The sequence below is a fragment of the Aptenodytes patagonicus genome, chromosome 17, assembly GCF_965638725.1.
Source record: "Aptenodytes patagonicus chromosome 17, bAptPat1.pri.cur, whole genome shotgun sequence".
NCBI lineage: Eukaryota > Metazoa > Chordata > Aves > Sphenisciformes > Spheniscidae > Aptenodytes > Aptenodytes patagonicus.
Genome location: NC_134965.1, coordinates 9,918,608 through 9,934,721, shown reverse-complemented (window position 1 = coordinate 9,934,721; position 16,114 = coordinate 9,918,608). Strand labels below are relative to the sequence as shown.

The following is a 16,114-nucleotide window of genomic DNA, read 5'->3' as shown; positions in this document are numbered from 1 at the left end:
GGGGCAGGAAGCGTTAGTCACTAAGGAAAGTAACTTGAAAACCTCATACCTGTTGATGTGTTCCTTCAATGTAATACGTAGCTGTAAGCACTGCAAGCGTCAGTAAAAAAGACACCAAGATACTTCGCCGATGCCACAATCTTAAAAGACAAACGGCAATTAGGGTTTTTCATAATTTAGCATGCATTTCAAAGTAACTTAGTTATCCCTGTAGACTGGGTATGCGTGGATGTAGTCAGTGGGGACAATGGCAGCTGAAAAGTTTGCTATTATAAAAGCATAAGCCTCCCAAGAAAATATCTGGGGAGCCTTTATTCTTTATGGAAAATTCTCCACTGTCAAGCGAGTTCAAAGTTCAGCCATGCATATTTTTTTTTAAATAAAGAAAAACAAAGTAGCTGTCTGAAAACAAACACAATCTGAAAACAAATACTCAGCTTCTGCAGCCAAGGCAGTCTCAAACACAGGGCCATCAACAACATCCATGGGTAAGCAAAGTGCAAAGCAGGCACTGCACTGGCCCTGGGCAAGGGACGAGCTGTGGGTGTAATACAGAAGTGCTGATTTCAAACTGTGTGCTGGTGGGTAGAACCACGTAAGTGACAGTAAGAGGAACGAACCTTTGCACTATTTTGGTTCCCCCGATCCCCTGAAATTAGTATCGCTTGTAACAGCTCAAAGTTTAATAAATACATTTTAGCTAATTATGAAGCCTTAGGAAGCCACTAGAGTAAGGGGAGAAAAGTGTTTTCCTATGTAATTTGATACCCAATCATTTTGAGGCTGTTTAGTTTTACGTACACATTCTACTTCATGTTTATGTGGCCACACACAGTAGATTAGCAAATACATTTATTATTCTCTCAGAAACACTATTATATTGTCACTTAATGATATAAAAAAGCAAGTGCTAGCATCACTTAAAAATCTCAGACATGAAATAGCGAACTATGAACGTAACTTATCTGTTTAGGCAGACAGAAAAAGACAGAAATATGAGATGTGTAACACAGGAAAACAGTCACAAATGTTTCATATTAAGCAAGCTGAAAAAAGTCACTCTAACTTTCCTTTAATTTTAAAATAATTTGTGCTGCTTATATTAGTATGAGAATTGGATTTTCAAGTGATTGTCATCATTTACATCACAATTTACTCAAGTGGAACACAGGATATCACTAAGAGTCAACCTGAGGTCTCAATAGCTTATAATAGTGTTGTTTTCTGCGAAGACACTGTCATGCTAGTGCTAGACAACATAGATATGCTGCACAACAGAGGATGCAAGTGCTATCTGTAACAGAATTTGATGTCTAGGAAGCCAGGTAATAGTCAGCTTAAAATAAGACCTCAAATGGAATTTCTGCCGGGTTTACATAAATGCCTGGAGGTTGTCAGAAACGGCTAACGTAAGACCCGATAAAACAGTTCTCAAAGAAACAATTCCCAATGACAGCTGAAAGAATGCACATAGTAAAATAAGTAGGTTTCGGGGTTAGATTTTTTTTGGGGTGGGGTGGGATGGAGTGTAAAAGGGGATTAAGACTACACTATATAAACCTGGTATTTTTCATACAAGTCATTTCAGAAGATCAAAATGGAAAACAGAAGTTTCTCTCAATGGATCTTACGTGTCAGCACCTCGAACCTAGCCCAGAAGGGTCAATGAACACAGCCCATTACCACCAATCTCAGCTCACTCTGCAAAGGTGTAGTCCAACAGCTAGAATCACCCGAGGTGATATTAGATCCTATCTTCTGACTGGGAAAATGATTGTAAACTCAATCCCAAACACAAGAGATTGCAGTTACCAACACAAGCACTAGGATGGCTGCTACTCTTGGCTTTTTCAGTTGCCAATTTTACTCATGTTTGCCTTTTGGCACTCTAAACCCTCTCAAGCCTAGTGCGTTAAGAAATAGGTATGCGTTTCAGCATTAGTAGGGAATGTTAAGACTGCCACTCACAAATTTTCTAACTGGAATAAAAGCCCATTTTATCCAGTGTGTAAATAACGCCTAGGGAAAGTGCTTTAACAAATCACTTCCTGCTGTGAAAGGGACCACGTAGCTTACAAGCAAAGTCCTCTTCGCAGCGTCATGAACATCACTGCAAGTTCCACGTAGCTGAGCCCTGCCCTAGCTGAGCTATTTGAAGATCATTCAGCGATACTAACACATACATGAATAGATCAGTACTTAACACTGCAGTCATAAGTACAATATCTCTTCCTTAAGGATCCCAAAACACTGTCCCACTCCTTCAAATTGGAATATTCAACTCTTCAGAAAGGAAGTTTGCAATTTTCTTCCGTTGACACCTTACTGTATTTACACTTATGTAATTTAGGTAGAAGGTCTGAGTACACAGCTACAAGTGTGGTATGTTCTAGTAACCACCTTTAAGGTACAAAAATAAATAGGTTTTCTGAAAGAAGAATTTAAAAGTTGTGAATCATCAGGGAAAGCGAGATGTCAGAATGACCTACTGAATCAAAGCATAGGTTTCCCCAGAATGCTTAGTAGAAGTTAAAGAAATGATCTTTACTTTATGGTCCATTCCTTCAAGTTTATTAGAGTTTCCAGGAAAAAATACTGCAAGGTAACAAGCGGTTGTCTCCACAGTACAATATTCAACCTCTCTTCTCGGTCCCTTCGCTTCCGTTCACTCAACAAAGAGGAATCTGCAAATGAAAAGCAACAGAAATGTAAAAGCACAGGCTGGCAGTTCAGATTCCATCCCACCCAGAAATACACTGACTTTTTTTTTTGGGCTTTGTTAGGAAGCTAACGTGGGCTCCCAGTCATCTTTTCCACTCATCACAAAGCATTTGCTCTAAGGGCATCAGAAATCAGGTGACCTCCAGCAAAGGAAATAAGGTGGCTTTTTTTCTTCCAGGTAGCTGACAACCATTCAAGAATCTAATTGGCCCAGGGTGCAAAAAGTCTGGCATATCTATTAGCCTTTATGCAAGGTACTGCACTACTAGTTACAAACCAGCTAATACATTAGGTCAAACGCGACTGTCGCCCACTACAGAGACCACATTTCACTTCGAACTTGTGAATTTGGGTCCCTTCCAAAGCTCCTCTCAGACTTCTCCAATCGAACCTGACTGAATTACTTGTGCTCTTTACACACTTCAGCCACCGTGTAACTGGATAATAGCACCTACCCTCCCAGTCAGGATCCTCAGGCTATGGTAAGCCTTGCCACGCTGTTTGGCTTCTCCAAAATGAGCCCAGCAGACAGGAGGTGCTCCCATGAGAAGGACCTGCTTTTATACTGCAGTCCTTCGCTGGACTGATGCTATACATCTGGTTGCTTTTAACTGCAGTCATTTGGTTATGATGCAGAGCTCAACACTACCGTAACACCAGTCACGGTACACTACCATACAAGTATAGAAGAAAGGTTCTTCTAATAAATGTGTTATTTTGCGCTTACGATAGAGTCAAGGTTAACAAAAACCCTAGCTATTTTTTGGATGAGAATGGCTTGTTCAAAGGTCGTCAAGCTAATGAGCGGTAATAATTTTTAAACTTTTAAAGAAAATTAATTCTGAAATAAGAGAAAAAAATAATATCACAAAATGATGGAAAAATAAACAAAAATAACTCTTGTATCCAGACACCAAACTTGTTTAAACATCACTTACTATACAAAGTCAAAACATATGCATTCTGTTTTGTATACATTTAAAGCACTGCGATGATATTCATAAATTTCACATGTGTAAAAAGCTGTTGCATTTAAAATATTAATCTAATCTGAATCCCCAGCATATTGTAACTCAAGATGTATTATTTCAGTCTTATTCCAGTAATTGAAACATGCTGCCTTATCAGATGCTAATATTTACACAGAAGTTGCATACCTCATTAGTCACATAATCCATTTGATTTTGTATTCTTTAGCTGTAAGCATCAGTTGCTTTAGATGAACTAACAGAAATCCTGTGACGGCAAATATTGAATAACATCCACATTCCCTCAGAGTTACAGAATGATTCAAGCCTTTAAGTAAAAGGCTTTGATTTGTTTCATACATACACACATACTGTTCCATTTTAAAATCTTGCCACATGCATTGCGTCAAGAATTTCTATTCTCTATTTTTTCACTTAATGTGTCTAATAAAAATGCTTCAACCTTGTTTTTTATGACTTTGGTTTTAGTAAAGGTCATAAAAGACAATGGTGTAAGACTGCATACAACTTGAGAAATCACTTGGTTACAAAACTTAATTAAATATGGAACTGGCGCATTCAAAGCTGACAGGAAACAAACTAAAGTGATTATCATTTCTATGCTATACTAGACAGCACAGGTAATTCAGTGACACAAGGCTCTTCATGAAACGTTCTCAGGTTATTTTTCATGAGTCCTAAACATTAACCCAAGCCTACTTCAGACATACCAGTAGGAAAAACAGAGGCAAGGCAGGAAATGAAGTAGTTAACTGTTTTGTTAGTAATTTATCATTGAAACTGATAAATTATAGTGAAGCTAAATGTCAGCAGAAATTGGGAGACTAATAACTGGATTTCTCCCAGAGTAAAACAGATTTTTATTACCAAATACTAACTTTTCCATGCCAAAGGGTGTGGCTGTGTAGCCTGACTTCTACAGCCACGTATTTGCCAATACAGTTTAGTTTTTTAGCTCAGTCCTGTTGCAGCCCCTGTTGGTACCCAAGGCAGCTTTACAGGGCTCACATGCATATGAACTACAGAATAAGAACTTTGGAGGGAGAAAAGAGTAAAAGAGAGAACTGAATGGAAATACACAGCATAAAACTATTCTGTGGCTTTACGATACATAAATCCTCTAGACTTCAGATTTAGAGATGACTGAAGTTTCCAAGATTGATTCAGGCATTGAGGCCCTTTGCATTATCTGGGCATAAAGTGCACCAACATAAATCCCTTTTGACTATTGTGCTGGCCATGGCCATTTTACACACCAAGCTGACCCGCTGAGAACATTAAGTCATTTTCCACCTACCTGTAAAGTTTCCATTGTGCTGTTCTTTGATCATTCCTATGCGTCTCTGGTCACAATCTGTTCCATTCTCTGCCATTTCATAGATCAGTCACGTATGGGGATCTAACAGCAGAACAAAAAGCATAATGTCTCCATTTCTGGTTAGGAAGACTCGATTTACTCCATAGTCAAAGGATACAGGCAAACATCCAGCAATTCTTCAAGTCCAACTCACAGTTATCCTGCATTACACCATTAAAAAGGAGAAAGTGATTCAATTCCCACAATGACAAAGATTAAAACATTTCCACCTACATAAATTTAAATTTTTCACTTAAATGACAAAACTCCCTCACTTCTAACAGCTGAACAAAAAGCTTGTTTAACAATCCCTTCTACTAATCAGCCCACTGTTTGGGCTGCAGAAGCAGCAGAGCTTCATACAAACCTCAGTTCAATCCTGAGAGAGGTGCCTAATATTTGATTCTCATATTAGAGAGCATCTATTCTGGCACTAAGCTTCCAGGTAGTTAGTATGCAAGCAGACCTCAAAAACCTCACAGCCTGAAAAAATAGCCCTCAGTATGGTAACTAAGATACAGAACTGCATCTTATCTTTTGCACAGTCTGATATCTGTAACCAGACAAGGTAAACTCTTCAATGGAAAAGAGCTCTCTGATGGAAAGCTTTTTTGAAAAGTGTACATTCTGTCTGCTAGTTTAGCCTCTCTCCAGTGAGATCAGCCTTAGAAAGTACAAAAGAACAGCTGTGGTTTTCCTTATCCAGGAGAGTAAATAGTGCAATAACTGGAAGTCAGCATAAATCAGAATGTTGCAAGAGCTTCTTTTATTTTTTTCCTTAAAAAAAACAACAACAACAAAATGCAACAAACTGAAAAGCTGACAATTCTTACGCAATCAAACACAAAGAAAGTAGCCAGTCAGACTCCCTGCTTTAAAAATCCTCTCTTGAATCTTAAAACAGTTTCTGGAATTTTATTTTGGAAAAAGAGTCCCACAAATCTAAAGCATCTTATTTGCATTATATTTCTCCCTGTAAGCAAACATGATTTACAGTTTTTGATATGCTGCTTTTGTTGGAAAGAAAAGTAGTGCTATATTATAATGACAGGTTATATAAAACTGTCTAGTGGAGGAAATTAAAGTTTTGCAGAAAAAAATACTTCCCCTTTGATTTATGTTAGGCTTAAGAGCCAAGCAGCAACTCAGGTTGGTAAAGAGGAGTGAGATCGCCCCTTTGATTCAGACTGCAATAATTTTGTCAATTTTTTTAATAAAATGTTAAAAGATTTCAGATACTGTATTTGTTTAATATTTCCAGGGTTTCACAAGTCAGTTTTAGACAGATGTTCTTCTAAACTGGTACAAGCCTTGTGCATTACTTGTGATACAGATACAATTGCTAGCTAGAATGTGATTATTAAAGGGGTTTTACTTAAACCCCAATAGTCAAAAGCATCCAGGTCTCGGGAAGGAGTCCTTCCTCCAACACGTCCTTCCTGAAACAAAATGCGCAGAAACAGAAACCTGTCTAATTAAACAAGCTAACAGAATGTCATCTCTTGCATGCTACAGTTTTTATTCATTGAAACTTGGGCCCCAAGAATACCCAAACCACCAAGAAAATTAATAAAACAGCCTTGCAAAAGCTTGCTCCTGAAAAATGCTGAAGGGCTCCATAGTCAGCCAAGGACAGCAGAGGACTGACCTGCTGCAGTAAGAGCTCTACAGCATCATTCTGCAGTCACTTGCAATCAAAGGTTTGCTCTGAACTGCCAGTCGAACACCAGAGAAACGTGAACCTCCTTCTCTCCTCAGATCAGTTTTATAGCAGCCTGACACTCTGGAAGTCAGGGGAGTTACACCAGTACTTAACTGAGGATAACTGGCCAGTTGCTACGGTGATACAAGGATCAAATGTTTAGCCATCTCCTAATTTCATTAGGACAGTAGGTCCCTGTAGATGGTGAGGTGTTTTGTTTCCACTGACTGCGCTTGCTCATGGTGCTCTTATTTTTTATATATATAAATATGTATTTATATACATATACAATATAAGCTTACGTACACACATACATATGTATATCACACACACACACGTGTTACACACACATTTACACACACAAAGCTCAAATTGCAGAGGGGAATATTTAAATTGGGCATCCACAGTTAGAAAGCCTGGTGTTCACAGAAAGCTGCTTAGGAAGCAAAAGCCATCAGAGCCGTTCTGCACACAGCCACGCTAAAAAAAAAAACGTTCTGGTTTAGGGAACTTCAGTCACATTTTGTTGGCTTAAATATAACAAACATTAAAACAAAACAAGAAAACTTAAGTGGAAGCCACATGTTCCTCATTTTGAAATTCGTCTTTTCTCCTTGTGCAAATCCAGCCTTCAAAATTGAAGTCTCAATTGGTTTGGTCTCTGCTCAGCTTAATTACATTTCAAGAACGTTAATTTACTGTAATACAAACTGCTCTCCATGTTTGATGCTAAAATCTAGGCTGTGCACAACACTCCCATGAACTGAATTCCACTGCAATCCATCAAACATCTTACTGGTGCATAAAAATCATCAATCTCTAGGGACCTCAGATGCATTGTTACGTACATATTACAGCTTTCACAAGCTCAACTAACAGAGCCAGTTTTACCCTGCCTGCTTGGAAAGGCACTAATCTGGGATTAGCTTTGCATAATGCTACCTCAAGTACACAAGTCAACGTTTACAGCAAAGCAGATAAATAATCCCCTTGCACACTTCTGTGGGGCGAATACTTGTTAAGGTCTTAAAGTTCAACAATTCTGCAGAAAAGCTCTGAAAACTTGTATTTAAGAATACAGTTGACTAGGAGATTTGGTACCTATCACATGGCAAGTCCGAGCGGGCTGCAATTCAGAAACCAAACCCTTACCGGTTTCAGAAAAAACTCCTTGGTTTACCAAAGTCTAATTATACTTAAAGCATCTTAGCATAAGGAACTGCAGGATACGCATCTAGAAAGCCCAGCTCTCTGATCTGTTGCTCTGTTTGACGCCTGTTAGAATCACTAGTCCTGCACTAATGTTTCCCCATGGAGATTAATCGGAGCGGGAGACTGACCCAAAATGAAGTTAGCCTTCATTAACTGAGTCCACATTCTCAAGTCTACACCAAATCCATGATAGCTCACCACAGGAAATTAAATCCCATCTGCTAAACAGAACTTCACTTCTTATGAATGCTGAAAAAGACACAGAGTCCATATCTAAAAATAAATTTGCCTAATACATTGAGCAGTTACCAGCAAACATAAAAATAAACTATTTAAAAGAGTGAGAAAAACAACTTCGAACAGTTTTTGTATCAGAGCCGCTTAGATCATCTGTTAGAGCTGTGCTCACACAAGAACTTCTTTGTAGGGCTGAACAAATAGCCCACAATACGCTATTCAGCTTTAGTGCAATCCATAACATTAAGTATAAAAAGGCAATTATTGCTAGTCAAAATGTAAATTGGTCAACAAAAAGGGCTTATGGTAACTGTGACTGGCACTTCACAGCATAAGTGAGACAAAGCATCACAAGCTATTAGAGCATGAGAACATAACAAAATTAGGCACCGCAATCTCTGCACTCCGTAATCAGAGAAAAGGACAAAAGTCTCTTCTTTCTGAAGCTCTGGGGAGGCTGCTGAAGCACCCAAGAGTTGGGTGCGCTTACGTAAAAGGAAACAGTTTAAGGCAAGACAGTTGGGTGCTTGCACGCTCACTTGGAGGAGCAGAATGAGGACTGAAGTTCTGTACTAAGGATTTTTTGAGGACTCCTTTCCAATGTGCTGGAACAACAAGGAAGCTGTTAAACTATTTTAATGATCTCACTGCTTTCCCAGACGTTATTTGAATCACTAATTCTTACCACTTCTTACTTAAAGAGACCCTGGAACCCTGACTCTCGTCTCCATCGAAGTTACTTGTCACACAGCTGCTAGAACTAGATTTATAGCTTAGACTGTTTTGCTGATGTTTTCTCCCAGCCACCTTAGCAACACACCATTTTCAGTCTTTTGTCATCTCTTGCATTTTAACCCACATGCTCCAATCCCGCCGGTATCCTGCTCCTTCCTTCTCCTCAACTTTTCTGATAGCCATTCCTTCATCTACATCACTGTTCTTCAATTACAATAAAGAGAACAAAAGATTAAAAAACAGACTTTCACAGGTGGATAAGTAATTGCACTAAAACAGACAGCATCACACATCTGTAATACGGTTTTGTTTCAGTCATCAAATGCTTTACATAGGCAACAATTTACACAGGGAATAAGTTAACAGTTTCTTGGCAAAGTAACAGTTTGGAGAGCACTTTCGCTCAAAAGTCAAAGACTGCCTGGCACATGAGCACGTTTAGGTAAACGATGAGATCAGTCTTGAAGTGAAACATTACGTACCCCTTCAGCTCCGCACAACTATGTCGCTCTTCACTACTTCTTCCGTATTTGAAGCCAGTGGAACAGACAACTACGTCCTCAGCTCTGTAGACATTCAAGACCAAAGCGACTGCTCTTCCACACCTTCTGCCCCTACAGAGTACGACAATACTGTTCATCACGTGATACAAAATTGACAGGGTCCCTAACTTGAAGGTTAATAACTTTCCTAAAGACGACAGAAAATAGAAAAAGTAACTGCTTGATTTTTTCCAGTCCTTTAACACTCATGGGAAGCATTCAATTAAAATAAATTAGGACATATCTGAAAGACGTTCAAAGTCTCCATAGATTTAGCTATAATGGGTTACTTTGACGAGTGCATTTATTCCCATACTAAAAATGTTTTTCTAACTAAAATAGTTTAATCCCTCAAAGGAAAAGTAATTCAGTTAAAGACCACAGGTTTCCATTTTGTGGGTTATGCCTCTGTACACCAGACCTATTTTCCAATTCCTAGCCAAATACCGTTTCAAAAAAGTAATCTTGCAATTTAGAGTTAAAATTTCCACTTTTCCAAAAAGACTTTGGGATATCTTTCAGGAAAGAATGATTTAATATTGTTGTAACACGAATTTCAGGGATGCTGCGCGTTTTCTTTTGAGGTTACTAAAAGTTCTGTCCCTGCCGTTAAGGCCACAACTGTTTGCCCTGGTGGATTTTTTCAGGTGCAACATGAATATCGATGGTTGTCTGTGTAGATCCAGCAGTAGAATCGGGTGCTATAATAATACAGTAGAGTCATTATACAATATATAGATGAAAAGGCATGGAAGATGGCAGGAAAGACAAAATCCAGGTTGTTCGGGTCTTTACAGTGATTTCCTGCTGAAACTTCAAAAAAAAAAACCCCAACCAGATTTAAATAAAAGAAAGGAAACTGAAATAACTGGGAATGTGAACATTATCAGTGTAGCGTCTCGTGCTACAATGCAGCTCACAGATCAGTCCTGCGCTCCTTACGCTGGCAGGAGGCAGCAAGCCTGGGGTGCAGATCGCAGCTTACAGAATGAGGCTGCTCCTCTGCCGACTGGGACGATGCTCAACCAGCTGCTGAGAAAACCGCTTCAAGGTTATGAGAGAGGGTGAAATACGCTGCCGAGAGGGTGACCTGAGGAGATCGCAGGAGACCTCCTTAGTGTTACTGCTGCGCTGCTATGCTAACTTCGGTTTCCCAAGCGCCCAGCTCAACTATATCCAGATGTTGAACAAGACAGCATTTTAATACACCGTACTTCATGCCCTCTCTCAAACAGGGATTCGGTGACAAGTACTACCACAGCACTGATCAGTGCCACAATAACGTACCTCTTGGGGAGGGGACGTCACGTATGCCCAAGCAGCCCTTTCAGCAAAACGGATGACTCGGAAAGAGTGATACGAGCAGAAAGGCTTTGGAGAGAGGGGCAACACAGCATTGGAAAAAAGACCGTAACTTAATATTCAGGTGACTGAACAGACACAGTATCTTTCAAATCCTCAGTTCCAGAGGGCTAGACCGAAATCCACGCACATACTACCTGCCAAGATGTTTGTCTCACAGCCCTCAGGCTGCATTCTGCCTTCAGAAGGTGGCAGGCAAGCTCTCCGCTGCCAGCCTCCCTATGCTTCCAAAAGGCACAGGGGAAAGAAAGGTCACAGGAATTGTCACAAGATGGTAACGCATCCTGCACAAAAAAGGCCTGCTAAAATTTGACTAGGAAAGAACGAAGAGCTAGAAAAATAAGAGTATAAACGCAGCCTTAAGAATCGCCACCTCTGACTCCTCCAGCAGCTGGTGGAGAGTGCAGATTTGGTAGGAACTTAGCCTTCATCCTATCTTGTAAGTGCTGGGAGACAGCTTCCCCGCAAGAAGATGCTTGAACCTGCCCCAGCCGCTATATCCAGAGTGCTTCTTCTCTACGAGGAGGTACAGCAGAGATGAAAGGGAATGAACAGAACCGAGCAAACCCCATAGAAAACAGTAGCTTAAACATGCTCCTGAGATGACGACTTCTGCTTTTCATCGACGTTAACAGTCTCTAACTGGAACCAATTCAGGCCATGCAATGAGAATACACTGCCCGTACAGGGTGAATCACAGAGGCTAATTCTGACCCTTGTAAGAGAGAAAAATATTCTTTTAATGAGTTTGAAATACACCAAACAACTGCCTGCCTCGCTAATAACATCTTACTGTCTCCTGGGTCCACCCGGTCAGTGCCGCACCAAAACCAGCAAGGCGCTGCCCCATGACTACGGTTCCAACCTGCTACAGGAATACAAAAAGCTTAGTGTTGCAACAGCTTCAAGGCCATGCTCTTTGTTCTCATGGAGGGGCAAAGTCCATCCAACTCACACTTCTCCGTAAGTAAGAGGAGTTAAAGTTCTAACCTTCAGATAATAATGTTCCTCATCACCATTATACTGGAAAAACTGGCCTACTCTTACTACACATCAGGAGCAATAGTTTTCTTGTTTTAAAACCAAAGCTTGTTAAGAAATAAGAGGATATTTCAAAATATGCACTAATTACACAGAACATTCTAAGGAGATGTAGTCAGAAACAGTTATGACATTCAAAAGATATTCAAAGACAACCACAGGAAAAAAAGCTTTAAGGTGGAAATAGCGCAGACGTTCCAGCTAAGAGGCTTGCTTCCAGTATGCTCGCCTTCCTCATTGCTACTACCCACTTAAAAGCTACTCAGTCTCCTCCTATCCTTTCCCACGGAAATTACAAGTACCATTGATTTCAGCTGCTAAGTAGGACAAGAAGCTTAGCTCAAATTAATAAGTAGTGCTCACCTCCCATTACACAACTGGAAATGTGTTTTTTAAAACTCTCATCTGAAAACACGGGATGAAGCAATCATTACCACTATCACTTATGACCAATAAGGAATAAAGAAAAGCCCATCCCATGCTGCAGAAGTAATGGATTGAAAGAAGGGGGACTGACATAGCGAAGCCCACTTCAATAGGTAAATTAACGCATTAAGAAGAGCTTCTATATGCTATCATAAGGTTAAGATGGCATAAAGCACGAGAACCTAGAATCGACCTATCTGGCAGGAACTGGGGTGAAACAGCCTTAGAAAAGCAGAAGCCCTAACAGTAAAACAGTACCCAAAGCCACTGCTCAAACAAAATTCATATGCTCCAAGGCATAAAAGAGTAATATCACACTCTCTCCACCTCAGAGCGGTCAACCCATATTATTAACATTAACTAAACCAGGATACCCACTTGTTGGTAAGCACACAGCAGAGAAGACAAGGGCAGGAGAGAACCCTGAAGAAACGTCGTACGCGCAGTTCAGAGTGGATAACCTGGATTCACGGCACTTTACAGGTAAACAGCCACTATCAAGCTTATTACCCCTTCCCTCAGGTCACCTACATGACTCGCCAAACATCTAAGAGGCAAAACTGGAACAAAACAGGAATCTTGCTCCTTGACTACCTCCTGTAATCACTAGATGACATTGGCCAGAGAACTAAAAACCAGGCAAACACATCTAAGTGCTTAACTTCAGCCAACGGAGGTGAGGCGTTAAGAGTCCTCGCGGATTTGGGCCTAACCACCCAAGTCTGTAAGACGAGTCTCACTCTCTAGGAACAAGGACGGCTGGCGTGATGCAGAGGATGCAGTCAGCAGCCCAGCTAGGAAGGCACAACATGTTTCTACTGAAGGAGCAGACAAAGACCACGGGTGCCCGACTCTTCGCAGCTAGAAGGATGACTTTCTCACTGTGTCATCAGGCATCGTCCCTTGGGCCAAAGCGGGGCGGCTCTATCATACAGCTGCCGGGGTTTTGTCCAGCGTGACGTGAAGCGTCCCGAGCAGAGCAGGTCTCCGGTGGGACGGGGGATGAATTAGCAGCAGCACAGCCATCGCCCTGGACGACGGCGACGAGCTTCCTCCCGCGCTTCCAGCGGCTCGGGGACGGCTCTTGCCCCTCCCGGCCTCCTTCACCCTTGCAACGCTCAGCCTGCCGTCTCCTCCCGGTCACCCCACACGCAGCTCCCCCAACCCCGCCAGCTCTCCCGGCCGGGCCGGGCCGGGCCGGGCCGGGCCTCTCCCGCCACCCCTCCCGGCCCCAGATTTGCACAACGCCGCGTGGGCCGTCGCTGGGTCACGGTGCCCCGGGACGCCGCCGACCCCGCCCGCCGGCGGCTCTCCCGACCCCCTGAGAGCTCCCCCCCCCCCCCCGCCCGCCCGCCCCTCGCCGCCCCGGGGCCGGACCCCCCGCCTCGCTGCCCCGCCACCAGCGCAGCCCGGTCCGGCCGCGCGCTGTCACCATGGAGACGGGGGGGGGCTGGGGGAGGGGGGGGAGCCGGGCGACGAGCGACCCCGGACCGGGGCGGCCGTGAGGGGAGGGGCCCCGAACTCGGCGCTGAGGGGGCGGGATGGGGGCGGCGGGGCGGGTGCCGCTGAGGGGGCGGCGGCGGCGGCGCAGACCCCCGCCCGCCGGGTAAGCCCCTGCAGCAGCCGAGCCGAGCCGAGCCCAGCCGAGCCGCCGAGCCCCCGACCGGCCCCGGGCCCGGCCCGGCGCCTCACACTCACCACGCTCCGCGCCGGCGGCTGCCGCTGGGCCCGGGCCAACCCGGAAGTGGGGGCGGGGCCAAGTCCGCCCCTTCCCGCCCGCCGGCGCGCGTCACTTCCCGCGCGCCGCACTCCCTGCCCGCCCCTCCCTCCCTCCCTCCCTCCCTCCCTCCCTCGGGCAGCGGCCGGCCCTCGTCCCGCCCCTCGCCGACACGCGCTGGTGGCGTCACCTCCGGGCGACGGCGGGGCGGCGGCGGCCTGGCGGGCGCGTGGCAGGTAAGCGGGGGGGCGGGGGGGCCCCTCACGGCCGCCGGTGCCTCCCTGAGGGCCGCGGGGACACGGGCCTCCCCGCCCCGGCGGTGCCCCGGGGCGGTCCGTTTCGCCCTCGGCTTATCGCCTCCTTCTTCCGCCGCCTTTAGATTTACCCGATGCCGGCCCGCTCGGGGCAGTCGCTTCCACCGGGGCCTGGCGGTGCCGCGGCCGCCTGAGCTGCCGCGGCCCTCGGCGGAGCTGGAGGCGGCTCTGCTCCGGCCCTGGCTCCCGCCCGGGAGGCAGCCCTCGAGTGAATTTTGGGTATTGACTTTAAAAAAACAAACCCCACCATTTTACCGTTTCTCCCACCATTTTCAGGCGCCACTTTCACATAACTTGCGGTTTTTTTCTTCGTTCCGCTTCCCGGGTTGAAGCCCGCCGCCCGTAGGTTGTGCACCGTCACCGGTGACGTGTTTGGGGTTAGAAAGCTGCCACGGGGAAGGCGGGAGCCCACGCGCCGAGGAAGGGGTCTCTGACCCGCCTTTCCCAACGCACGAAGACGGGACGATTCTTTTTTTTTTAACAAGTGTCATCTCTAAATAACCAGGTGCGAAAAACACCCGGGTAAATTCTGTCTTTCCCCCCCCTTCCACAGCCAGTCCCCAAAATCCGTCATGGATTATCTCTCTAAACCCGGGTTCCTCAGCGTCGTCGCTGGAGTCGCGTGCGGAGTGTGCCTGGGATGGGGCATTCGGGGGAGGCTTTTAAGGCAGCCCAAAGCCGGAGCGACCGCGCCTGCGAACAACCTGGGGAGCGAAGCCAACGTCATGGGGGAGTCCGGGGAGTTCAAGATGGTGCTGATTGTCCGCAACGATTTGAAGATGGGAAAGGGCAAAGTAGCAGCACAGTGTTCCCACGCTGCTGTTTCTGCCTACAAGCAAGTTCAGAGAAGAAATCCCGAACTGCTGAAGCAGTGGGAGTACTGCGGACAACCTAAAGTGGTCCTCAAAGCTCCCGATGAAGAGACTCTGCTCCAACTCCTGGCTGATGCTAAACACCTCGGTCTGACTGTGAGCTTAATACAGGACGCGGGTCGTACTCAGATAGCTCCAGGCTCCCAGACGGTCCTGGGTATCGGGCCGGGACCAGCTGATGTAGTAGATAAAGTTTCTGGTCACCTAAAACTCTTCTAAACCGGGGACCAAAGAAATCTGATCAGTACTGAAGGGATAAAGTCCAAGTTTTTGGATTTTTCTGTATGTTCTCTCAGTATGAATAAAATAACCAGGTTTAGTAAGAGATTTAAATTTGCAAATCATGAGTTTCTCTAGTTTCTGTATTGTTCTAAAGTGGGAAAGAAAAGGCCAGGCTCAATGGAGTTGAGGAAAGTGGAGCTGGCAGAATTTTCCTCCCCATAAGAGGGAACCCAGCGTATTTAAGACTTGTGCAATTGATTATTTTGCACTTGGTTGAATAAAGGTTTAAGTGAATTTGTCCCATGTGCTAAAAATGACAGGTTTCCCCCTCTCTGCCTTACAGGAGGGTTTTTTGAAGAGACGCATTCTTTAATTCAGAAAAGATTAGCTGCTGGAGCGGTTAAAATTGCCCCATACAGCTGGGGGCAGCTGTAGCCAGCATCTTGCACAAACAGTTTCTAATGGAGTACCTGATGCAATAGCTTGTAACTGGCATGAGACCAATCGAGTTAAACAGGCTTTGCAGCCCAGACCTTAAGAGCCAGTAAACAGTTGTAGGGAGAAGCCGTGAGCCATGCTCCTTTCTGGAGGTGTCTGTGTAGCTACCGCGCTTGCAGGAATCTGCGAGCGGGTCAGCGTTCCCCGTTTAGCCAGGGTGTAGGGAG

The 16,114-nt window shown here is 44.5% G+C and overlaps 2 protein-coding genes across 3 annotated transcripts in view; one reads left to right on the top strand and one right to left on the bottom strand.

The window, feature by feature from the left end:
• VMP1 (vacuole membrane protein 1) overlaps positions 1 to 14,074 on the bottom strand; it is a 69,229-nt gene extending 55,155 nt beyond the window's left edge. The window contains exons 1-5 of one of the 2 annotated variants that reach the window (XM_076354571.1): positions 14,023 to 14,074; positions 9,436 to 9,567; positions 5,008 to 5,109; positions 2,549 to 2,684; positions 50 to 140 (exon numbers count right to left, since the gene is read on the bottom strand). In XM_076354571.1, the coding sequence (XP_076210686.1) occupies positions 50 to 140; positions 2,549 to 2,684; positions 5,008 to 5,083 (303 nt within the window). In that variant the 5' untranslated portion in view covers positions 5,084 to 5,109; positions 9,436 to 9,567; positions 14,023 to 14,074. Of the gene's footprint in view, positions 1 to 49; positions 141 to 2,548; positions 2,685 to 5,007; positions 5,110 to 9,435; positions 9,568 to 13,206; positions 13,399 to 14,022 lie in introns of those variants that run through there. The other variant, XM_076354573.1, reaches the window with a different exon arrangement.
• A 158-nt stretch (positions 14,075 to 14,232) lies between these two features.
• PTRH2 (peptidyl-tRNA hydrolase 2) lies at positions 14,233 to 15,552 on the top strand. Its single transcript, XM_076354346.1, has 2 exons — positions 14,233 to 14,277; positions 14,909 to 15,552. Exon 2 carries the CDS (start codon positions 14,928 to 14,930, stop codon positions 15,444 to 15,446), a length of 519 nt encoding a protein of 172 aa, XP_076210461.1. The 5' UTR covers positions 14,233 to 14,277; positions 14,909 to 14,927; the 3' UTR covers positions 15,447 to 15,552.
• The last annotated feature ends 562 nt before the right edge of the window (positions 15,553 to 16,114 follow it).